This window comes from Hemitrygon akajei, chromosome 7 (genome assembly GCF_048418815.1).
Source record: "Hemitrygon akajei chromosome 7, sHemAka1.3, whole genome shotgun sequence".
In the NCBI taxonomy this organism is placed as follows: Eukaryota; Metazoa; Chordata; class Chondrichthyes; order Myliobatiformes; family Dasyatidae; genus Hemitrygon; species Hemitrygon akajei.
In genome coordinates, this window is record NC_133130.1 from 179,943,700 (window position 1) to 179,970,174 (window position 26,475).

Below are 26,475 nucleotides of genomic sequence, written 5' to 3' on the forward strand. Positions count from 1 at the left end.
ATGAAGTTCAAGATAATTCCCAGGTGTGCTGGGCAGCATTGGAATGGCATGTTCATGCAGCGGTTAGTGTAATGCTATTACAGCGCCAGTGACCCAGGTTCAATTCCGCTGCTGTCTGCAAGGAGTTTGGACATTCTCCCCATGACCTCATGGGGTTTTTTTGGGTATCCGGTTTCCAAAGATCAGAATCAGCTTTAATATCACCAGCATATTTGCGAAATTTGTTAGCTTTGCAGCAGTAGTACTATACAATACATGATAAAAGAGAAGCTGAATTACAGTAAATATATATATGTATGTTAAATAGTTAAGTAAGTAGTGCAAAAACAGAAATAATAAAAGTCTTGAGGTAGTGTTCATGAGTTCAATGCCCATTTAGAAATTGGATGTCAGAGGTGAAGAAGCTGTTCCTGAATCACTGAGTGTGTGCCTTCAGTCTTATGTACCTCCTTCCTGATGGTAACAGCGAGAAGAGGGCATGTCCTGGTGGTGGGGGTCCTTAATGATGGATGCCGCCATCCTGAGGCACCGTCCTTGAAGATGTCTTGGATACTCTATAATGGAGCTGATTAATTTTACAACTTGCAACTTACTTCGACGTGCGAGTTAGTAGGTTAATTTGTCACACAGGTAGTCATTGCAGACTCATTGAATTGGGAGGTCCTGTTTCTGTGCTGTATCTCTAAATAATAATAAAAATAAATAAATTTGTCCCTCAGCCAACATAACATCACAAACAATCTGCTGGAGGAACTCGGTGGGCTGAGCAGTTCTGGGGGTGCGGGGAGGAACTGGCAATGTTTTATGAGAATGGAGCAGATAGATGGCCGGTATAAGTAGTGGGAGACGAGCCCAGCGTGATTAGTGGACTGAGGAGGGGTGGCTTATCTGCAGCTCCAGGTTCCAGCATTAGCACTCTTGTGTGTCTCAATGTCCAATCACGTTCTGGTTTCTGGGAATGTGCAAATTTCCTGCTTTACGGTTTGAGAGATGCAGAGGTTGTAAAGGCCCTCATATATCCACATCTTTCTTTGAAAAAGGACATAACTTTCAGGAAAGGGGAATGTTTAAAGGCTAGTTTTTTTTTACTCTGGGAATGGTCAGTGCCTGGAACATGCTGCTAAGGCAGCACTGAAAGCAGGCAGTAACATTGAAGAGGCATTTGGACAAACATATGAACAGGCGGAGAATGGAGAGATATACACCAATTACAGGCAGATGGGATTGGTTAAAATTGTCACGGTTGGCACAAATACTTGTGGGTCTTATACCAGGTGATTTCTCTCCAATGTATTTTCTCTGAGCTGTCAAAAATGGTGGTGAACCTGCTCATAGCTAAGCATTTCTCGTCTTCTCACAATAAAACTAATAGAATTGGAATTCTTCAGGGAGCAGGGGGGCTCTGATCCGGCCTCTGACCCCATTAACTGTCCCGTCTCAGGTCAGTCAGGGTCGAAGGCAGCACCAGAAAGGTCACAACGAGAAAACCAGGTTTGTCATCTGTTTCCTGGTTACTGCTTAGGTCAATATTAATCTGTTCACGTTCCAGAGAATCACACCGTGCAATGTGTAAAGATTGTTTGTATTGGTTAGAAAAGGTCACAACCTTCATTTCAACCAATACTGTGACTGAAGAAAGCCAAACAGAATCATCTCTTAGAAATATAAAAGTGATTATTCTGGGCTCTATGAATTTGACTTATTGAATTGTGCTAGCTAGTCTTTTTAATCCTAGTAGCACCCAGACATGTAACCAAGCACTTTATCTTAAAAGTAAAATTCTCATTTTTCTAATGGGGAGCCCTTTATATTTATCATGCAGTGTTGTAATTGATAGTCTTATTATCAGAGTGAGCTGCATAAGACTGTTAGAACTATGAACCTTACGATCATAACAGGTGTCACAATCGTGTTAAAAGTAGGAACTTTATTATCAGCATGGGGTGTAGCAAGCACTGTTATATCTGAGAGTTCTTACTATCAGTGCAGTGCAGCAGTGTTATTGCTGAGAGTCCTGCAGTAGAAGTGAGAACATTGGCCTAGTAGTGTGCTAATGGGATACGGCAGACATTTTAACTCTGTGGATGCAGGGAGTATTTGAATGGATACCTGCCTTTCATCATACACTGGCAAGTGTGACTGGCTTGGTGGGCATCTTGGTCAGCATGAAGCAGAATCAGAATCAGGTTTATTATCACTGGCATATGTCATGAAATTTGTTGTTTTGCTGCAGAAATACAGTGCAATACATAAATATATGACAAGTTACAATAAGAAATATATATAAAAGTAAATATGTAGTGCAAAAGGAGAGCTAAAGTAGTGAGGCGGTGATCATGGGATCATGGACTGTTCGGAATTCTGATGGTAGAGGAATAGAAACTGTTCCTAAAACTCTGAGTGTGAACATTCAGGCTCCTGTGCCTCCTCCCTGATGCCAGTAATGAGAAGAGGACATGTCCTGGGTGGTGGGTATCCTAATCATGTATACCACTTTCTTGATGCATCAGTATTTGAAGACATCCCTAATGGCGGGGATGGAGCTGGTTGAGTTTACAACCCTCTGTAGCTTTTTCCGATCCTGTGCAGTGGCCCCTCCATGTCACACAGTGATGCAAATGCTGTCCATGGTACAGAGAACAGTTTGGCAGGAATGGCCTGAATTCGTGCTGAATGACTTTGAGCAACTGGGCAATATTGAGCAATATGTAATAGTCCATCTCCATCAGCTTGAAAAGTCAGTGTAGCCTCTTCCGCCTAAACTAAAATGTGATCTTTGCCGATGTTGTTTGTCACTAATTCATCATTCAAGTGGGCACCTTTCTTCCTGGATTTTAGATAGTGAACACCATCAGGAGGTGAGGTTTTGTCAAACTGAATCCAGTGATATCTTCACATTAAGTCTAACCATTCAAACTTCCCACAAGTGAGTTTCTGTATTCTGAAGCAGGAATGTGACCACTTCCTTCAATCTCTCCACTAATCTCTCTTCCCCTTCCTGCTCTTCTCATCTCATCTCATCCCAACTCAGGACATCATCATTATCTCTATGTACTGTATGGTATGATGTAGGTGATCATGGTCTTTCCATGACCATGATTGTTCTTGGCAAATTTTTCTACAGAAGTGGTTTGCCATCGCCTTCTTCTGGGCAGTGTCTTTACAAGATGGGTGACCCCAGCCGTTATCAATACTCCTCAAAGATTGTCTGCCTGGTGTCAGTGGTCACATAACCAGGTTTTGTGATATAGACCAGTTGCTCATACAACCTTCCACCACCAGCTCCCATGGCTTCACGTGACCCTGAATGGGAGGTCAAGCAAGTGCCACGCCTTGCCCAAGGGTGACTTGCAGGCTAGCAGAGGGAAGGAGCGCCTTATACCCCCTTTGGTACAGATGTATCTCTACCCTGTCATCCCAGGACTGTAGTGGTAAACAGAGCTCTTTCATTTACCCCCCTTAGGGCATTTAGCAACAGTTGGATGTACTAAAATTTGGGTCTGGAACCTTTCTGCGTGCAGGCAATACACTGTGGCTCTGTTACGTTTTTGTCATTCCACTTAACAAATCGGTGAAACAGAACAGCACTGCATAAGAACAAGCCCTTTGGCCCACAATGTCTGTGCTGAACACAGTGCCAAATTAAGCTCAATCTCATCTGCCTGTGCATGACTCATACTCCTTTAATTCCCTGCGTATCCATGTGTTTATCTAACAACCTCTCAAATAAATACCTTTATCGTATCTGCTTCCACCACTACATTCAGGGTACCTACCACTCTGTGCATAGAGAATTTTGTCCCACACATCTCACTTAGTCTTGCCCTCCCACCCCCACCACACACCTTAAATTCATGTCCTCTAGAAATAATATTTACCCTGGACTGGTGCTTTAACTTGGAAGCTGTAGCTTAAATAGATAATGGGAATTTTTGAATTATTTGTTGTCTGTGCTGACACCCTTGTTCTTTACCAACTGTACTGAAGCAATGCATTGAAATGCAGCTGGTAAATCACATTCCAAAACCACCTTTAACATGTTTTATAGACTGGTTATTATGCTTCACCTTCCACCATCTTTAGCTTGAACTTTGTCAATGCCAGGTACAAGGAGGGAAGTTTTTGTCTCAAATCAAACATAACTTTATGGCTAAGTATCGTCAATGAGGTGGTACGGTGGAGATATGTCTCTACTGAAGGCACTCCTTTCCTCCACTAACCTGCAGGTTGCTCTTGAGCATGGTGTAGCTCCTGCTTAGCCATTAACCCCCCCCCCCCCCCCAACTGACTCAGGATAATGTGAAGCCTTGGGAGCAGGTGGTGGATGGTTGTAGGTAGCTGGTGGATATCACAAGTTCAGATTATGTGACCGTTGACGCCATGCAATCTCTGAAGAGTATTGATAATGGCTGGGGTCACCCGCCTAGTAAAGACACTGCCCAGAAGAAGGCAATGGCAAACCACTTCTGTGAAAAATTTGCCAAGAACAATCATGGTCACGGAAAGACTGCAATTCCTCATGTCATATGACAAGACACAGAGCGAATGAGCAATCATGAATAGTCCAAAAGGAAGAAGGTATAATTACACCTGTTTGTGGGATGAAAGACCAGTAAAGTACCTTTTAGGAGAGATTAGAGTTAGGTACTGAATGAGGACAGTTGCAAGTAATACAGGAAATTTATAATACAATTTTGAGCCTAATGGGCACATCATAGATTATTGAAGAAAGTGCTGCTGGAGTACAGCAGAACTCAGGCATAAAGAACACGAGCTACTTACATTTCAGTGAGTGACTCACCACTGATGCATCAAAAACATTTCCCGTAAACCATACACTACCAGTAGTGCCATTATGCACGTTCTATTAACAGGTTATTGATCTTTGTGCTGTTTTCAGAGGGCAGTTCACTGGAGCAGAAGGGCAATAAGAGAAAACTATGTCCATTGGTAAAATAATCTGCAAGTGTCAGGAAGGTTTTGTTAATGCAGCACCTCACGTTCTTGCTGCTTCCCTGGTGCTCCTGGTCCTCAGTCCCCATGTCTTGTTCCCAGCTGGGCCCCAGTTCTTGCATCCATCTCATTCACCCTGGCTCCCTATTTTCTTCCTCCACATCTCAGCTCAGCCCCCCCCCAACACCACCATGTTCATCTGCCACTGCATCTTTGCCCTCCACCATCCACACTAACTCTACACCTATGCTCATAAGACCAAAAGACATGGGAGCAGAATTAGGTCATTTGGTCCATTGAGTCTGCTCCACAATTTGATTATGGCTGATTTATTGTCACTCTTACCCTATTCTCCTGTCTCTCCTAGTAACTTTTGATACCCTTACTAATCAAGAACCTATCAATTTCTGCTTTAACTATACCCAGCAACTTGGCATTCACAGCCATCTGTGAATTCCACAGGCTCATCACCCTCAGGATAAAGAAATTCCTCCTGATCTCTGTTCTAAAAGAGCATCCTTCTATTCTGAAGCTGTGCCCTTTGGTCCTAAACTCTCCCATGATTTGAAACATCCACTCTGTCTAGGCCAGGAGTTTGCAACCTGACGTCCACGGACCCCTTAGTTAATGGTAGAGTTCTATGGCATACAACCCATTCCCACCTCTTCAGTTCCATATATTTACTCAGTTTTTCAGCCTTTGCCTCATCTCCAGAGTCAGTGCTGCTTCCTGTATCCTTACTTCCCATGTTGTCCCCATACACTTGCTCCTCAACCACGTGCTGACCCTCTGCCCCCCTCCACATGTTTTTTACTCCTTTATGTCTCATGTTGTCTTTCTGCTACCTTCCACTGTTGCTAACTCCAGATTATCTTGGTTACCCCACCCCAACCCCCATGTTATTCCCTGCTTCATGCTCTTCTTCCCACAATTTCTTGCTCCTGACCCCACCCTATGTTCTTGTTGCCCACCACCCCATGGCTTCCCACTGCGTGGCTTCCCGGTGCCTCTTGCTGCCATCTGAAACGCCCATTCTCTCCTGCAGAGTGGATGAATTAGCTGGAGGCAAATTCAAGAAGGTTCAGAATCGATAGTTTATCTAGGCTGATTGGTTTGCTCTACGTAAGATAAGGATTTATTTATTCGAGAGGATATCAAAACATATAGTAAAATGTGGCATTTGTGTTAAAAACCAAGGCTGTGCTGGGGAGCAGCCCACAATGTTCAACACAACATGTTAAATGCAAAGGTAACAAACAAGATAAGACAACAACAGGAAAGCAAGCCTCTTTCTCACCCTCCCACTCACTCACACACAGAAAGGGGCCTCCAATCCTGGCAGTCATTGGCTTTAGACATTGGGCCTCCAATCTTTAGACCCTGGCCCAGATTCACAGACATTGAGTCATCCATCCTCCAGACATGCCAATTGAGAGGCTTCAACCTAAGGCTCCGGACTTGCCAACTTTGGTCTTTGACCTTTGGGCTTTGCCAACTTCTGGGTTTCGACCCCAGGACTTGCCGATCATGGAACTTTGACCTCTGGGTCTTGACTTCCAGACTCACTGACCTCTGGCTATTGACCCCAGAGATTTGATAATTATGGGACCTTGTAACATCTCACATCCACCCATGTTTAAATCTGGGTTTAACATTAGTAAAGTGCTGTGTGGTTGATCACTTTTCAGTTTTTGAAAAGAACTTGTTGAGTGGTGGGGGAGATTAGCACTGTGACCTCTGTAGTTGGATAAGGAGAAGTGGACGGTCAGGTACCTGGCTACATGTTGGACCAACTTATATCACCATACCATATTGTACACCGCAGTCGTACCACCCCACTTGCTGTGTCACTATAGATTCTAGCAAATTTCTGTAGATGTACTGTGGAGAGCATCCTGACTGGTTCCATCACCGTCTGGTATTGAAGGGCCACCACAGAGGATTGAAATAAAGCTACAGAGGGACATAAACTCAGCCAGCTCCATCATGGGCACAAGACTCCCATCGAATACATCTTCAAAAGGCCATGGCTCAAGAAGGCAGCATCCATCACTAAGGACCCACACCGTCCAGAACATCCACCTCTTCTCATTACTGCCGTCAGAGAGGAGACACAGGAGCCTGAAGATATACACTCAACATTTTAAGAAATGCTTCTTCCCCTCCGCCATGAGATTTTTGAACAGACCATGAACACTACCTCACTTTTTGCCCCTTTTTCACTACTTATTTTTATATATATTTCTTATTGTAACATAGTAACTTTTTAGGCATGGCACTGTGTTCCTCCCGCAAAACACATCTTTCACTGCATATGTCAGTGATATTGAACTGGTCCTGATTCTGCAGTAGTATTTGTGGATCCCGTGAAGAATGCACATCTGTCAATGCAGAACATAAAACAAGTTCAGAGAGACAAGGGACCTCTGATGTTGAAACCTGGAGCAGCAAACAAGAAGCTGGAGGAAGTCAGGGTGGGTCAGGCAGCATCTCGGAGAGCAATGGACAGTCAACGTTTTGGGTCCAGACCCTTTTTTGGATGTATGAAGGGTCTCAATCTGAAATGTCACCTGTCCATTTCCCTCCGGAGACGCAGCCTGCCTCCCTGAGTCATCCTTGGTTCCCAGGGAGCTGCCTGCAAAGACACAGCATCTCCTGCCTTAGGTGGAAATCTGACTAAATTCACCTGCATAATTACTCACTGTGAGGCTCAGGCACGAAGGAGGCTGGAATGGATGAGGGAGTGGAAAATTGACGAGATGATAAAGAAACATCTTTCTCCTTTAATTTGTTTGCAGCCTGCAACTTGCTCCTGGCAGTACATTCCATTCCATGCATTATGCAGTAAAGTATTAGATGCAATATTATTTTTAACATTGTAGTTTAAAGTAAAAACATGACAAAACTGCAGTTATTGGCGAGAAGCCAAAGCGGTCATTCAGCTTTAGAATGATGTTGAATTCCGTGCCTGTTCCTTAATAGAATGTGCTGACTCTGTGGGGTTTGCTTCCCTCTTCCTGTGTACGGTGTTGGTACGTGTAGTGTACACACCGCAAGTCACCATGGCCTGTATGCTTTACAGTAACTTCCTGCTAGGGTCAGAGGTCTTGCTTTGTGTATGTATCTCTTTCTCTTGTAGAATACACAGACACATGTAGATAAACAAACACACACATATAAATGCATCTGTAGCTGTACATTTGCATTACACCTGTATATACTGTACTTCGTAAATATATATAGATTGGTGCCTAAGACTTTTGCACAGTACTGTATGTTATGTCTTTCCAATTACAAAACAACACTTAATAGTACTGAGCTAATATAAAGCTAAGTAATCTTATTTCTGTTTCCCAACCACCTTCCTATTTTAACCAATAAACAGTAATGCACAAACATCCTAGGCATATAATAAACACAGGAAATTCTGCAGATGCTGGAAACTCAAAGCAATATGTATGACCCTAATGATATATATCTATATCTGTGTGTAGATATAGATACATGTCTAAGACTTCTGCACAGTACTGTAATATATGAGTCCGTTACGCATCATTTTCCACAATTCAGTGCAATTTGCCAAAGAATGCTCAGTTCTACATCTTCAAGCTCAGTTACCAAGGCATTTGAGCATTTTCTTGCCCGTTTCTCACCCTGTGCCTTGCTGTATTTTAGTGGTGGCGGTGAGCAAGGTGGAGGTGAGGTGTGTGCAAAGGAGAGACAGGAAACTGCCCGCTGAAAGCTTGCAGTGAAGCGCATTGTGAGGAGATGCAGCTGAACCAGACATTACCTCATCTTCCTGTAGCCTCGCAGGCACTGTGCAGTGGGGGAGGGGCAGGGAGAGAGCTGCATGAATCCAGCCTGCGTCAGGTGCCCGGGTGTTAATGAAAACTCATCTCATTCAATCGACGTGATTAATATTCCAATCAGCAGAAAACTTAATAATACACTCTCTACATTATTCAACGCTATTTTTCCTCCAGAATTTATGTTCAGTGTTTCTTAAAATATTTGCTATAAATGAAAAATGTAAATAAGCAGTTATAAATAAGCAAGGAACAAAGAATGAAACTGAGAGAGATTTCAAACATTTAAAGTAAATTGATTGTTGTCCTGCTGTAATGTTTGTTACAAGGCAGGAATATAGTTTCTTTCCTGTTTCCTTTGGCCTATCCCTTCTGTTCCTTCCTAGTGGACTCCATGGTAGCATAGTGTTTGGTGTGACACTATTACAGCTCGGAGCAGTCCGGAGTTTAAAGTTCAATTCTGGAACCATCTGTAAGGAGTCTGTACGTACTCCCTGTAAACTGAATGGATTTCTTCTGGGTGCTCCAGTTTCCTCCCACAGTTTAAAGACCTATCAATTAGTAGGTTAATTGGTCATCGTAGCTTGTCCTATCTTGACTACATCTCTTCCCACCATGTCTCCTGTAAAAATGCTATTTCCTTCTCTCAGTTCCTTCAGCTTCACTGCATCTGTTCCTAGGATGAGGCTTTCCTTTCCAGGACATCAGAGATGTCCTCCTTCTTCAAAGAATGGGGGTTCCCTTCCTCCACCATTAATTCTGCCCTCACCTACACCTCCTCCATTTCCCCAACATCCACAATAACCCCATCTTCCTGCCGCCTTAACAGTGACAGAGTTTCTCTTGTCCTTATCTACCACCTCATGAGTCTCCGCATCCAACATTAGGGTTCTTCTCAACTTCTGCCATCTCCAAAGAGATCCTACCACAAAACACATGTTTATCTCCCCCACCACCCCCAACTCTTCACTTTCCACAGGGATCCTTGATTCCCTTGTCCATTCGTCCTTCCCCACTAATCTCCCTCCAGGTATTTATCCCTACAAGAGGACAAAATGCTACACCTACCCATTTACCTCCACCCTTACCTTCATTCAGGGTCCCAAACATTCCTCCCAGGTGTAGTAACACTTCTTCTGTGAATCTGCTGGGGACGTCTGATGTATCTGGTGCTCCCGATGCGGCCAACTCTACATTAGGGAGACTTGTCATAAATTGGAGGACCACTTTGTCGAGCTCCTCTATCCATTTGTAAGAAGCAGAGCTTTCTGGTGGCCAAGCATTTTAATTCTGATTCCCAATCCCATTCTGACATGTTGGTCCATGGCTTCCTTTTGTGCCATGATGGGGTGACTCTCAGGGTAGAGGGATAACACCTCATATTCTGTCTAGGTAATAAACAATAGACAATAGGTGCAGGAGTAGGCCATTTGGCCCTTCGAGCCAGCACCGCCATTCAATGTGATCATAGCTGATCATCCACAATCAGTACCCCGTTCCTGCCTTCTCCCCATATCCCTTGACTCTGCTATCTTTAAGAGCCCTATCTAACTCTTTCTTGAAAGCATCCAGAGAATTGGCCTCCACTGCCTTCTGAGGGTCCACTCTCCTCTCCTATCAGATTCCTTCCTCTCTAGCCCTTTACATCTTCACCCACCTGGCTTCATCTATCACCTTCTAACTGTCCTCTTTCCTCTCCCCTCCCAACACACCTTTTTATTCTGGCCCCCCTTCCTTTCCACTCCTGAAGAAGTGTCTCAGCTTGAAACATTGACTGGTGCTCGCTTCGGCAGCACATATACTAAAATTGGAACGATACAGAGAAGATTAGCATGGCCCCTGCGCAAGGATGACACGCAAATTCGTGAAGCGTTCCATATTTTAAAAAAAACATTGACTGTTTATTAATTTCTACTGACCCGCTGGGTTCCTCCAACATTTTGCGTCTATGGCTTTGGATTTCCAGCATGTGCAGAATTTCTTGTATCTTGTGATTAGCCTAAGTCTGAATAGTTGGGTTGCTGAGCTGAGCAGAGCCTGTTCCGGACTGAATCTCTAAATAAATACCTAAAATAAAGAAGTTAACCTTCAACAAGATCACTAAAATAGTCCTTATCATTGTTTATGGAAATTAGGTACTCAGTTTGTCTGCCTTACAATAAAGGCAGCACTTTGAAAATATTTTGTTGACTGAATGGGCACATTCAAATAAAAGTTTCTTTCAGCAGGCACCATCTCAGTGCTGTCAGAGGAAGGAATAACATTCCTCTATACCCTTAACTAACAGGTTCTGGTCCCACCTCCCATATGTTTCCATTAGCTATGAATTAGAGCGGTGTTTTATATGGTAATGAATGGCTGAATTGAAACCGCACATCATTAATCAGGGCATGTAATTATCAGTATTGTGTTCTCTTATTTAGGCTTGCCCCTGATTGTGAAGAGCATCGGCAGAGGCAAGCTGATAAACAATTAATTAGAGTTTACAATTAAAAGCACCAGGAATATTAAAGCTGCTCAAATATGTTACCGGGGAGGTAGCAGTTAATAGCATCAGCCAGAGATCATTAAACGCTGATCCTTTCAAACCAGGACAGTTTAAAAGGGTGGATGGGGGGGGGGGGGGTTCTGCAGTTGTAAATTCACAGTTCTGTCCTGCCTCACAGCCTGGGTGGGCATGTCACAAAGATGATACAGAGCTGGGTGATGGTGATGCACAGAGGCAGCAGGGGCTTTGGGAAGATAAGTGAAAGGGCAAGGACGTGGAATAGAGTGTGAAGTCATCCATGTCAACATAGAATATAAAAAATGTATTAAGAGGTGAGAGACTGAAAGGGGAGATGTTCTGAAGGATCTGCGTGTCCTTGTACATGAAAATTGCCTTGTTGTATAGAAACCAAGCAGGCATCCTTGTTCCTGCACTATGTACAGATCCATACATCTGTACATTACATCTAGATCCTCCCAGGTTACAGCAGGGTTCCATGTTAACTGTTTGTAATCTGAACAGTTTGCATGTTGGAAGTGTAACCACAAACTGAGTTCCTGGACTCCAGAAGATAAGACCATAAAACATAGGAGCAGTATTAGACCATTTGGCCCATTGAGTCTAATTCGCCATTCAATCCTGGCTAATTTATTTTCCTTCTCAACCCCATTCTCCCGTCTTGTCCCTATAATCTTTGACACTTACTTATCAAGAACCTATCAACTTTAAATCACTTTAAATGATTTGGCCTCCACAGACATCTGTGGCAATGAATTCCAGAGATTCACCAGCCTCCTGGTTCTTGGCAAATCTTTCTACAAAACTGGTTTGCCATTGCCTTCTTCTGGGCAGTGTCTTTACATGACAGGTGACCCCAGCCATTTATCAATAGTCTTCAGAGATTGTCTGCCTGGCGTCAGTGGTCGCATAACCAGCTACTTAAATGCATGGCTTCACGTGACCCTGATCAGGGTGGGGGGGGGGGCGGTGGTGTGGGTCCAAGAGTGACTTTCAGGGTAGCAGAGGGAAGAAGCACGTTACATCTCCTTTGGTAGAGATGTACCTCCACCCACCACTTTTTGGTGCGGACACAGTGAGCCAAGTTGCCTGCTTTTGTCCTGTTTGACCCTAAAACCCAGCAGGGCAAATGGAACTCAGCTGCTCTCAGCACTGTGGAATGCCAGTAAAACTTTCTCCATGTTGCTGCTCTCTTTAAACTATGGGGTTGCTTCTTTTCACTGATCCACTTATGCTTTATCTGGACTGTTGCCAGGTTCTATCAATTCTGACCCGCGGGCAGCAGTCTGAAAGGCTTTGAGCGTGACGTCACGCAGAGTAATGGATAAAATGTCAGTGCCCATGGCTATTTCCATCCTGCTCCCAAGGCAGGTGTCACCAGCGACTACAGTGGTGATGTCTGTACTGTAGCATCTGGCCACACTCTATATAAATGAGTAATACACACACTATGTTGGAGGTGCTCAGTAAGTCAGGCAGCATCTAAGGTTGGGAATAAAGAGTTGACATTTTGGGCCAAGACCCTTCATCAGGACGGAGATTTCCAGCATCTGCAGTACCGTTTCGATGTGTGTGTGTTTATGTGTGTATGGCACTTGGAACTTAAGTAATACCAGGCATCATTTTATATATAATTTTATTGTTCAGAAACCATGCTTCTACCATTGGCTTCCCCCGAGCTGGCCTTGCACAGCTGGCTGTCGGCCAAAAGTAAGGCTGCTGGGAAGATTAGTTTTTAGTGAAAAATAGCAGCAATCAGCCCTGACTTGGCACTTTCAACCACATTGCACCTTTAATGTAATAAAGTCTCCCAAAGGAGCACAATCAGACAAAATACTGAGCCAAGGGGCAGTGACCAACAGCCTAGGCAAAGAGGTAGCTTTAAGTAGTTTCTTGAATGAGGAAAGAAAGGTGGAAGCGGAAACGTGTTGAATTTCAAATCCTAGGAAAAAAGCAGAGCAGTTTATCAGAGGGTTGCAGGAATTGATTGCATTAGAAGGCAGAGGTGGAGAAATGCTTCCTCGGAGAGCTGGAGGACGCTGTGCTATTAAAGTGGGGTAAATCTTAGACCAAGGGTTCCCAGCCTTTTCTATGCCATGGACCACTACCATTAACTGAGGGGCCCATGGACCTTGACTTTGAAGGATTTGTATATAGGATGACGGTTTTAAAACTGAGCTGAGTGACTTGCTTTCAATCCTATGCTTGGGGCAGCACGGTAGTGTAGTGGTTAGCGTAATGCTGTTACAGTGCCAGTGAGCTGGGTTTATTCTGCCACTGTCTGTAAGGAGTTTGTATGTTTTCTCCTTGACCGCATGGGTTTCCTCCGGGTTTCCATCTTCCTCCCACCTTCTAAAGATGTTTGGGTCGGTAGGTTAATTGGTCACATGGGTGTATTTGGGCCAGAAATGTTACCATACTGCGTCTCTAAGTAAAACATAAAACAATTCCAGCACTGAACTAAAACACAAAAATCTGAAACTACTTAGCAGGACAAGCACCATCCACATTATAAACTTCTATTTTTATTTTGTTATTTTTCCTGCCCCTGAAATATTTTGCCTTTGAAGTTTCTTAGTGGATTTGTTTAGTTCCCAGTCAGTTTCTAGGACAGGAGCACTTGCCAATAAACTCCCAGTTGTGTTGCAATGAGATTTACGCTGGAGGGTTAGTGTTACCAACCTAATGTATTTTTAAACCATTTCCCCCATCCCTTTCTGTTTCGTCTATTTGCTCCTGCCCTCTCTAGAAAGTGTCAACTCCAGTTTGAGTTAGGTCTGTAAGAAGAGACCAGAGGGAATGAACTGGGTTGACTGTCTCCTTCCAGTAATTATTACTTTGCCTAACTCCATGATGACTTTACAAATGTAGTTTTGGTATGATTTTATATTCATGATACATGTAATACTTAGAACGTAAAATGTTACTGCACAATACAGGCTCTTCAGCCCACAATATTGTACTGACCTATTACCCTACTCTAAGGTCAGTTTAACCCTTCCCTCCTACATAGCCTTCTATTTCTCTATCATCATTTTGCCTATCTAAGAGCTTATTAAATGTCCGTAATGTTAATGCCTCTGTCACCATCCCTGGTGACATGGCGTTCCATGTACTCACTAATCTCTGTGTAAAAAACCTTATCTTTAACATCTCCACTATACTTTCCTTCAATCACCTTAAAATTATGCTTCCTCCCCCCCCCCCACTTCCCCATTAGCCATTTCCATCCTGGGAAGAAAAGCCGCTGGCTATCCGATCGATCTCTTCTTGTATACCTCTATAAGTCACCTCTCATCCTCCTTCACTCCAGAGAGAAAAGCCCTCTCCCACTGTTGGCTTGCCCTTGCCCCTGTCCTGTTTCTTCCTTATTTTGTCTTTCTTTTGTTTAACTAGCCGTTCTCCCACACACCATTTCTCTCTGTCTCTCTCTCTTTGTCTTCCTCTCTGTGGGTCCTGCAGTTTGAAACCTTACCTTTTAACCAGGAACCCTCGGGAATCACAAGGAGCAGAAGAGCGGAGTATAAATACAAGATTACATCACCCGCGGACCTGCATCTGCACCAGTGCCTGTGTATTTGCAGTCACACAGTAGCAGACACACATCAAATTAACACAAAGGAATCAAAAGCAATTTCACACAGGCAAACCCTCCAGGGTCAGCTGGTAAATCAGGAGCAAACAGAGAGTGAGTTTGGAAAAAAGCTATCATCGGGATCATGCCGGAGTGAATTATATGAACATCTTAAACATAATTATAGAATATTACAGCACAAGTACAGGGCCTTTGGTCCATGATATTGTGCTGACCTTTTAACCTACTTTAAGATCAATCTAACCCTCCATTTCTCTATCATCCATGTCGCTATCTAACAGTCTTTTAAATGTCCCTAATTTGTCACCACCCCTGGCAGGGCGTTCCATGCACCCACCACTGTCTGTGTAAAGAACTTATCTCTGACATCCCCCCTATACTTTCCTTCAATCACCATAAAATTATGCCTCCCTTCTATTAGCCATTTCAGCCCTGGGAAAAGGTCCCTGGTTACTCACTCTATCTCTGCCTTTTGTCATCTTGTACACCTCTATCAAATGACCTCCCATCCTTCATAACTTTGGTATTTATATGAATCTCCCGCTAAACCTCAGACATATACGCAGCACTGTCCTCATTTCACCACCATCTCATATTCCACACCTCTCGTCATAACATAGTTTAATTCAGCACACTTATTCTGTGAAACACGTGCTTCATCATACCGCCCGATGTACCATGTCTCCACTTACACTGTAGCCTCTGTTCCTGCCACTGTCTGTAGAGTTTGTATGTTCTCCCCATGGCTGCTTGGGTCTCCTGTTTCCTCCCACGGTCCAAAGACGTACCAATTGGGAGGTTAATTGGTCGTTGTAAATTGCCCTGTGATTAGCCAGGGTTAAACTGGGGGTTGCTGGGTGGCGCAGATCGAAGGGCCAGGAAGGCCTATTCCACACTATATCTCAATAAATTAACAAACAAAACAAACAACTAAAAAAAATTTAAAAAGCCACGCTTGTTGTGACAAGCACATATGTAATACTACATGGCTAATTCAGATGAGAAAATTGAACAAATATTGTCCATGAGACACACTCTCTTGTTCCCACAAAAGCTATTTCATGATCTAATTTCCCTGAGGTCGAAGAAAGATAGCTTCCACTGAGGTGCTCTTTTTTGAGAATGTTCCTTGTTACTTGTGATTACTAGGTTGAACAGTTTTCGGTTTAAAAACAACAGTTTAAACATGTTACAGATACTGGGGAATATTCATCTCTCTCTGCCCTTTTTCAGCTTGTTATGTAGGAACTATACAAGGCCTTTCTATAAATGCTAATAACCCATGGGGTTGTCACCTCCTCCTGTATCTGACTCACAAAGAAGTGCTGAGGGATCTTTAGTAACATTGACACTCATATTACATGATTGTGTGAGCTTCCTGTGCATTAATTGGGTGCTAGGTTTCCTAACTTACAGTAGTGAGTACAACACAAATGTACTCCATTGGCTCTTAAGCATTTAGGGATAACCTCCGATCATTAAAAACAGTATCTTTTGAAATTTGAGTTGATGTGTATTGTGTTTAACATCAGAGAATTAAGAGTAGGTTTTGGTTTGACAATGCACAATTTGGTAGCTTCAGTCCTTTAATTTCAGTCGCATTTGTTTCCAAAACAAAAACTGGTAAAATAATGGTTGCCACCATGAGAAGGTACCAGAGCATTAGTATTGGAATATAGGTATCTGGAAGCCTGAAGCCTTTCCAGCTATGAGGAATTCTTGAATATCAGAAATGCCTAATGTCAGACTAATTTAAAGAACCTCAGTGGAAGTTAGATAAAATTTGGAGATTACCATGTCCAGTTCAGGCATTTGGCAATCTTGATATTTACTTGATGTAGAAAATCTAGAATACATGACGTACCCACTTTTGGGAGTCTCTCAATGTTTGTGTATACAATGCCTATCCACTTCAGGCAGTCATCTGCAGTGCAGTTCGAGGTAATTGTCCAGGAGCTCTGAGCAGTAAGAAATCTTTGGGACATGTTGGTACAATTTACTGCGTCAAACACATGTTCCAATCCAGATTCTGGGATGCGTTGGGGAAAATGAAACATCAGAGGCAAAAGAGATGCCAGTTATTGATTTTGCTAACATCCATTTTTTCTAATTCCTCCAGTTTTCAAAGGACAAATATATCCTGGATTCCAGCCCTGAGAAGTTGCACAAGGAGTTGGAGGAGGAGCTGAAACTGAGCAGCACAGACCTACGGAGTCACGCCTGGTACCATGGGCGTATCCCACGTGAGGTAATGGAAAACTGGCACTTCACTTTGTTTCTCAGTTAACAAGGGAGGAAGGCTGGGGAGGGGTGTTTGAGAAAGAGGTTATCAACATAAGCCTTGCATTATGTATTGGAATAAACAGCATATTGGGAACATTTTCCCAAGTGTGCTACGTACATTGCAAACTGTACTATTAAAGGGTATGGCCATGTGTAAATACGACTGTGGTGTAAAGGTGTTATAGTTATGTTATATCGGTAGAAGTTTTTTTTATTGAGGTGCAGCAAAGAAGTGACCCTTCAAGTTCTTTGACCCATGCTGCACAACAATCCTCCAATTTAACCCTAGCCTAATCACAGGACAATTTACAAGACCAATTAATTTACCAACCAGTACCTCTTTGAACTGTGGGAGGAAGCCAGAGCGCCAGGAGGAAACCCGCGCGGTCACAGAGAGAACGAATCAACCCCTTACAGACAGCGATGGGAATTGAACCCATGGCGCCGGTACTGCGAAGTGTTGCACTAACTACTACGCTACCGTGCCGCCCCAAGATGGAATCGTCATGCTGTTTATTGGGCACAATATTCCTCAAATGCTCCAAATAGAAAATCCCGAAGGCTCCCAAATCCCAAAGGCACAAATGCTTTGTGTCAATGGCACAATACAAAGTTAGTGCGGAGAAAAAACCATCCCCTTCCTTTCGTGTCGTTGTTTGGAGAACTGCCAATCACTGAATGCTCTGCCTCCCTCTGTGGAGCAGATATGGTTGCAGGAGTGGATGCCAAAGTTAACACTGAAGTATAACAGCCAGCAGATATTGTGAATTTTTAGATTATAATTAGATTATAACAATCACTGATACATTTTTATCGCTTTTTAAAGATTGCTTGGGAGTTTGGCTTGCTGTGAAATCCCTGGCATTTTAATTTTGTTTGCTGGTACCCAAGGGAAATGAGTTTATTTCCCTTGCGTACCAGCAAACAACATTAAAACAACATTTGAAAACCTGCCTATTAACTCCTGGGTATTTATGTGGCATGCTGGTATGCACAGCAAACTTACAAACTAAAAACTATTTTAATTCTGTCAAAAGGTTTCCAATTTTAGTTTATTGACGTGAAATCAGTGCAATATTTTACCCTCTTATTAGCTCAGATCTTCTCCAGGATCTTTGCCTGGATTTTCTGTCCAGATTGGGTGACTGACGCTCTGCGGCCAGTCGTCCACAGTATTATCTTGTGTGAGGTTCACTGCTGAACCTGAGCAATAGGCTTCAGCAAATAATCCACAGAAGAGATGGTTTTTTTTGTTCCTCTCTTTAGCAATATATAATAGCAGAATAGGAAAATATTTTAGAGTCTTTGAAGAAATTTTTGGAAAATGAAGTGACTTCATCAGTGGAAATGAATCTAATAGTTGTCTTCAGCTGTATTTTGGCCAAACGTAAGAATGGTTAACATGGATATTTCTCTGGCTTCTCTTCCACAATAAGTTGGCTATTACCTCTCATAAAGTCGTGGACCGAAGAATGCATGTTTTGTGCCTTATGTTCAGACATTTACATTGAAGCCAGTTCCTGTCGTCAAAGCCCGTGGTTCAGTCATTGTTTCGAGGTGTTTGTGGGAGCACTTGACAAAGAAAACAGACAGTCAGTTGCCAGAAATGAATCTGATTTGAAAGCAAATTGAAATGTCAAGGTGATAGCTCCCCCATGTATTTCCATGAATAAGAATTGAGTGATCGAGAGATACAGTCACCTACAGTAAAAGCTGAGAAATGGCTACAATATATCTTCTGCTTTTTCCTCTTTGCAGGAAAAAGACCTGACATTTTTACTGCTATAAACATTAGAGACGTAAATATACACCACAGCACAGTTGGTTGTGCAGCTGACACCCTGATACATAGACTGTAGCTTCTCGGTGTCAACCACAGCATGCCATTTATGTCACCACATCTTTTCTTCTGAAGACTTTATGCTTGGCTCGGTGAGGTGAAGAATATTTGGTGGTCTTTGTTTTCAGGTGTGCTCAGTGACATGACTGGCAGATCAGGCCTCGCAGTCAGAAGCACAGTGAATCACTTTTCACTTGGCTTCGCCAGGTGCCTCAGCTGCAGCCCCAGAGGCCACACAGATGGCTGGGAAGTGATATTGTTTCACCTTGGCTAATTTTGAAGGGTGACACTCCTAACGGGTGAGAAACTGTCGGTCAGTGTTTGGGATCGCTGATCTCGCTGATTAAAGTATCGAGCAAGATTGAAATCAACAAGGACGAGAGTGGAAGGCGAGCGGGTGTTCAGCATCGTCTGCCTGCGTTTGACCGGTCTCCTTTCTCCCTCTCCTTACTGATGCCAGAGGAAGGTGCAGGAGTCTTGGGTCTCGGACGAGGTTTGATTGGCAACGTTTGTGGATTGGACTCATTTTTAGAGGACTCTGCACTTCATGTTATATGTGTTTCTGGTTCCTGGTTACACCATTTTTATTGCTATTGTGGGTGATTTTGTTTGGGCCTCTTTGACACAGACAGGCCTGCAGTTAACGGGCGACACAGTGCTGAATTGAAATGAACTGAACTGAACTACACTGAGCATTCCTAGACTGCTTCAAGGATTCTGTAGTTTGATCTTCAATGCTCTGTTATTAACTCGTTTTTTTGCCAGTTGAGTGACTAGTTTTTTTTTGTGTGTTGGGTGTTTGATGCTTTCTTTGAAGGGGTTCCATGGTGTTTCCTTGTTTCGTGGCTGCCTGTGGGAGGACAAATCTCGGGGTTGTACACTGCATACATACTTTGATAATAAACGTACATTGACTTTGAGGAACATAATGTGATTTTATCCAAGGTACAGTCCATGAATGTCAGGGCCAATGTCAGTATAGTATAGACTTCAGATGGCCTGGGACTCCTCATTTAAAGATTAGATTTATTTGTCACATGTACATTGAAGCATTCAGTGAAATGTATCAAATCAGTGAGGTTGTACTTGCTGCAGTCATGGGGCAGCCCCACACTTCCAGCATGCTTGCAACTTTCTAATCCTACCCGTATGTCTTTGGAACGTGAGAGGAAACCAGAGCACCCGGAGGAAACCCACTCAATCATGGGGAGAACATACAGACTCCTCACAGAGAGCGGCGGGAATCGAACCCCAATCTGTGATTGCTGGTGCTGTGAAGCAATGCGCTAACGCCTACATTACCCTGCCGCTTCAGTATCTGAGTGACTAAGAATCTGTCTAGGAAACGGATGCTGACGGATTGGCCATCAGCCCATCTCGAGGTATGGCAACTGCTCTGCACACGACTGTGAGAAACTGCATTGTTGTGGACACAGCTCAGCACATCACCGAAACCAGGCTCCCCTCTATTTACCCTGTCTACTCTCCTTGCTGCTTTGGCAAAGCCTAATGAAAGACACCACTTACCACGGACAGTCTCCCTTCTCCCCCCTCCCATCGGGGAGGAGAGATAAAAGCCTGCAAGTTCGTACTATGAGGCTCAAAGACGGCACCTACTATAAGACTATTTAATGTTTCCCTTATATGATAAGATGCGCTCTTGACCTCACAATCTACCTCATTGTGACCTGCACTTTCTAACTAACACTTTATTTGGCACTCTGTTATTTTATCTCAATGTTTGGATGTAATTAATTGATTGGTATAGACAGTATGCAAGATCAATTTTTCACTTTATTGTGAAAATCTAATTGAGGTTGGAAACACAGTATGAAGTTACAAAGCTGAAGCACTTCTTCAAAAAATCTGTTTTGTACCTGGGGTGTGGAGGAAGCTGAAAAATTCAACACTATTATTTATAGATATTTATTGAAGCAACTGAATGAAGAGGTTTAGAATTATGAAATGTGAAAGGATTACAAGATAGATCGATCATTATCCAACTGAATGAATAAAGAGGCTTGCAAGGACAAATCTTGTGTCTATTTTCCCCAACATTCTTTTTAAGATTCAGATTTTTACTTTTCAGGTTTCTGAGAATCTAATGCAGAAAAATGGTGATTTTCTCATCCGTGATTCCCTCACGTCTGTCGGTGATTACGTGCTGACCTGCCAGTGGAGAAACGAACCTCTCCACTTCAAGATTAACAAGGTGATGATCAAACCCAATGAGGCCTTCACCCGCATCCAGTATCTGTTCGAGAGGGAGAGCTTCGACAACATCCCCGCCCTGGTCCGGTTTTATATTGGGAACCGTAAGCCTGTTTCTGAGCAGAGTGGAGCCATCATCTACTGTCCAATCAACCGCACCCTTCCCCTCCGGTACCTGGAGGCCAGCTATGGGTTGTCCACTGGGAAGCATGGGCTAGCTCATCCCTCAGCCAATCAGAAGGGTGGATACATTAAGAGGCGGAGTGTAACCATGACCGATGGTCTGACATCTGATAAGATCATCCGAAGTGATAGTTGTGGCAACAGGTAAGTGTTGCTTTTTGGAGGGTTAAAGGGACTCAGTTTCCCTGTGCAATAGAAAAATGTTTCTGGTCATCGGACACCAAACAAAGGTGTTTTTGCATATGCACAGGTTGAGTACAGAATCAGGCTTAGTGATGATCCATGCAAGTGCTACTCCTGCCCATTCACCTCCTCCATTCAGGGCCCCATACAGTCCTCCCAGGTGAGGCAACGCTGCCCTGCAAATCTGTTGGGGTTGTTTATGGTGTCCAGTGCTCCCAATGTGGTCTCCTCTACAATGGGAAGGCCCACTGTAAGTTATGGGACAGCGTCAAGCTCCTGTGCTCCATCTGCCAAAAGCAGAACTTCCCGCTGGCCAAACATTTTAATTCTGATTTCCATTCCCGTTCCGTTGTCGGCCCATGGAATCTTCTTGTGCCATGATGAGGCCACCCTCGGGGTGGAGGAGCAACACCTTATATTCCGTCTGGGTAGCCTCAAGCCTGATGGCTTGAATATAAATTTCTCCTTCTGGTTAAAAAAAATTCCCTCCCCCTCCCTTCTTCCTCTATTCCCCACTCTGGCCTTTTACCTTTTCTCACCTGCCTGTCACGTTCCCCCTGGGTCCCTTCCTCCTTCCCTTTCTCCCATGGTCCACTCTCCACTCATATGAGATTCTTCCTCTCCAGCCCTTTACCTTTCCCACGCACCCGGCTTCACCTATCACCTTCTAGCTATCCTCCTTCCCTTACCCCACCTTTTTATTCTGGTATCTTCCCCCTTCTTAGTCCTGAAGAAGGGTCCCTGCCTGAAACGTCATTTCCATAGATACCGCCTGAACGGCTGACTTCCTCCAGCATTTTGTGTGTGTTGCTTTGGATTTCCAGCATCAACAGACTTCCTTGTATTTTGTTATGATTTCCCTGCATTAGTTTCCCATTATTTCATTGTCCAAGAAGAGACACGTGATTGTAACAAACACTTAATGCTGTATCCTTCTGCTTTAAAGGGCTATGGGGAAGGTTGTGGGTGGGGGAAGCATTTAAGAAAATGGGCTGTATTTTGGTGTGCCTAGGGTGTCAGTGCCTTCCTTGAAAACAAGGAAAAAGCTCCCCACTCTCCTCACAGCAAGTAGGGAGAAAGTCAGCCGACCCGGAATTTCAGCAGTATTGGGTTGGCGAGCTGACTTTTGGAACAAGAGAGGATCATGGAGTGGCAGCTTTGCTTCCGTAGGCTTTTGGTGCCTCGAAGAGGCTTCACAGTGAGCTAGTGAGGCCACTTTAACTCTCAGTGGTCTAAATTCTGATTGCCATTTCAATACTGAGTTACTTGGAATTCACGTCAACTTACTGATGAGGTGAGTTTCTGTTCCGTTTGTAAACCAGATGAATTGCTCCTGCTCCCAGACCCAGATATGTGGTCCCTGTCTCTATCCTTGCTGACCAATACCACCATGGTTAGGAGCAACGTGGCAGTCTCCAGGAATATCTCATCCCTGGCTGTATCCAACTGGCCCAGTGTCATGGGGTATATTTAAAGCAGAGCTTGACAGGTTGTTGATTAGTCAAGGCAGCAAAGGTTAGGGGAGAAGGCCAGAGAATAGGGTCACTGGGGAGAATAAATCAGCCATGATGGAATGGTAGAATAGTGGGCTGGATGTCCAAATTTACTCCAACGTCTTATGGTCTTTGGTCTTGTGTAAATGAAATCTGGCCCTCAAAGTAGACCAGGCTTTGCCATCTACCCAAATTCCACTCTATAGACATTGATGTATTTTGACATCTTGAGAGTGTGTTATGACCTGTTAGTAGTTAAGCGATGAGTGACAGTACAAAGGAGCTTTCATTCAACAGTTACTTACCTTCCTTCAGCATTCCGTCAACACATCACAAGGAACCAATCCGCAATTTTGCTCTGAGCATGGATCAAATCAAGGACATTCGGCACGGGATGTCTCCAGTGAGCGAGATCCCTCTCTCTCCAGAATACAGCACAAGTAAGTGACATCGGGATAATACTGTAATGGCCTTCAAGTGATATTTTATGATTTTACACTAACAAAACATTTCATAAAGATCAAAGCAGACAGTAATTAGAATTTTAAAATCAATAACATTTATAAAACATCCTTGAGCATTTAGAAGTACTTTGTTCTACTGGTGAGATGGAATAACATTCAGATTCTTATTCGTAATCACCATTAGGAAGGTCACTTTAGTAGGTGAAAACTGTTAATGAATCTCACACCCAGGACTTGATTTGACCTATAGTTCAATCTCAGGCACTGGATTTACAGCCTAACAATACACTCAGTGGCCACTTTATTAGATTTCTGCGGTACCTAATAAAGTGGCCACTGGGTGTATACTTGTGATCTTCTGCTGCTGTAGCCCATTCACTTAAAGGTTTGAGTGTTGTGTGTTCAGAGATGCTCTTCTGCACGCCACTTTTGTAACTTGTGGATATTTGAGCTACTGCCACCTTTCTATCAGTTTGAACTAATCTGGCCATTCTCCTCTGACCTTTCTCATTAAAATGGCATTTTCACCCATTGAAATTTGTTTCTCACACCATTCTCTGTAAACTCTAGAGACTGTAGTGCATGAAAATCCCAGGACACCAGCAGTCTCTGAGATACTCAAACCACCCCATCTGGCACCAACTATCATTCCACGGTCAAAGTCACTTAGATCAAATTTGTTCCCCATTCTGATGCTTGGTCAATTAAACCAGTTGACCATGTCTGCATGCTTTAATGAACTGAGTTGCTGCCATAACTGATCGGCTAGTTGGATATTTGTATTAGTGAGCAGGCGTACGCTAGTAAACTGGCCACTGATTGTACGTCAGCTTTATCAGAAAAACAAAAGGGCTGGAGGTGACTGAGGGGAGGATACAAATACGATATTTGCATTAATGCTGTGTAACATCTTCCTCAGGTTTGAAGCACAAAAGCCATCTCGGTCGGGTAGCAAGAATGACACCATCATCACCAGTACTTCGGCGGTCCAGTGAGCCACAGCTTAGCCCACCGATTGGTAACAGACTGTGTCAGGAGCCTAACAAAGAAAAGCCCAAGGAGGCTTCAAGCGGACCTCATTGTAACAGCACACATTCCACCCTGTCAAATAGCTCCGTGCAGTCAGACCAGAGAGTGGCTTCAGAGAACTGTAGAGAATCAGAACACAGCCACTACTGTGAACTGCGGCCCTCATCGCCGCTTGACTGGGAGAGGCAGCAGTTGGAACTCGCCCTCAAGCAGAGTCAGCTGATGGCAAAGAGCTACGTGGAAAGGTTGAAAGTTGAGGAGAACCCCAACATATCCAGCTGGCAGTCTGAGACGAACTTTGGGATCCTGGAAACGGAGGCATACCTCAGTCGAATGCCCAGCTGCACAGAAGAGGGAGAGGGGCTGCAGTGTGAACCGTTCACAGCCCCGGTCATTGAACAGGTGTCCTCCTTTAAGCTGGGCGGGTATCAGTCACTGCTCATTCCCTTGGAGAATAAGCCGCTTGAGATGACTATACTAAAGAAAGTTAAGGAACTGTTGGCTGAGAAGGATGCAAAAACGATTGCCAAGCACATCACGAAAGTAGACTGCACGGTGAGGAAATCCAGTTTGCAATGGATACATCTAAATCGGATTTTCATTTTTGTGCCGAGTTGTGGAAGTGGTTGGCTTTCCTTATGAACGCCGCCTTGTTCAAAGCACTGTCTAACCATCTGGTGCTGTGAAGTATTTTCATTCCCATCTTGTCTTTTTGCATCTTCTGGAAAATCTCTAGTAATTAACTTGTCGTCATTCTAATCGGTTCTAAAATGGCAGTCACTTGTCACTAGTTAGCTCCCCCAAACACTAGTGGAAGGAAGAACATGTTAATCTGTATTGATATTTGTCATTAATCATTGAATGTTGGGCTGCACAGCCTGGGAGAATTCCTGCTTTCTTAGCCCCTTGATGTTGTCTACTAGAATAGCTAGAACTTCAGATTCAGTTCTCATCCAAATCACAGTGTTTTCAATCATGCAGCACTCCCACAGCACAGCACCAAAGTGCCAGCTCACATTAGGCATTTAAATACATTGTGAATAAGACCATAAGACATAGTAGCAGATCTAGACCATTCAGTCCATCGAATCTGCTCTCATTTGATCATGGTGAATTTATTACACCTTCTCAACCCCACTCAAATGCCTTCTCCTTGTAACCTTTGACACCCTCTCTAACCTCCACTTTAAATTTACCCAATGACTTGTCCTCCTCAGCTGTTTGTATCGAAGAATTCCACAGACTCCCCACCCTCTGGCTAAAGAAATTCCTCCTCGTCTCTGTTCTAAATGGACGACCTTGTAATCTCCCAAGCTCTGTGTAGTCCAGCATTCAACGATCAACCACAAAAATGACTAAAGAAAAGAAAATGAAGTACAGTGTTGTGCAAAAGTCTTAGATATAGCTTGGGTGCCTGAGGCTTCTGCCGGTACTGTACTTGTCAACGTGGAGCAGAGAGTGGGTTTGTAAATCTGGCAGGAGCAAAGGATGTTGGGAACGGTGACAGTGAAGTGCCACAAGAGGGGATGTGTGACAGGTGGTAGTAAAGGAATGCCATGGGTGCAGACACACCCAACCCTAAGACACCAGACAAGGTTATTTGATTCCAAACAATTGATTTACTGATCAGTACAGAATGCCTCTCTAGTGCTTCCTTCTCCCTCCCCTCTCCCTTCCCTTTTTCCCCAACCATGATTCCCCTCTCCCTGCCCCCTTCCCACTCTCAGTCCACAACAGGGACCCATATCGGAATCAGGTTTATCGTCACTCACATACGTCGTGAAATTAGGTTTTTTTTGAGGCAGCAGTACAGTGCAATACATAAAATTACTATAGTACTGTGCAAAAGTCTTAGTCCTCCAGCTATATATTTGTGTGCACAGTACTGTAGCCACTGAGCAAAAGGGGCTTTCGAAACCTCACGGAATA

The 26,475-nt window shown here is 43.7% G+C and overlaps 1 protein-coding gene and 1 non-coding gene across 6 annotated transcripts in view; both read left to right on the forward strand.

Annotated features, from left to right (window-relative positions):
• Nucleotides 1-26,475, forward strand: part of LOC140731238 (SH2 domain-containing protein 3C-like) — a 203,935-nt gene that overhangs the window by 159,466 nt on the left and 17,994 nt on the right. For all 5 annotated transcript variants that reach the window (XM_073052766.1, XM_073052767.1, XM_073052768.1 and 2 more), the window contains 4 exons: nt 16,980-17,108; nt 21,073-21,521; nt 23,369-23,493; nt 24,437-25,101. In XM_073052766.1, the coding sequence (XP_072908867.1) occupies nt 16,980-17,108; nt 21,073-21,521; nt 23,369-23,493; nt 24,437-25,101 (1,368 nt within the window). The remainder of the gene's footprint in view (nt 1-16,979; nt 17,109-21,072; nt 21,522-23,368; nt 23,494-24,436; nt 25,102-26,475) is intronic.
• Nucleotides 10,537-10,643, forward strand: LOC140731303 (U6 spliceosomal RNA). The gene has a single exon (XR_012099779.1). It is a non-coding gene; the product is annotated as a U6 spliceosomal RNA (small nuclear RNA).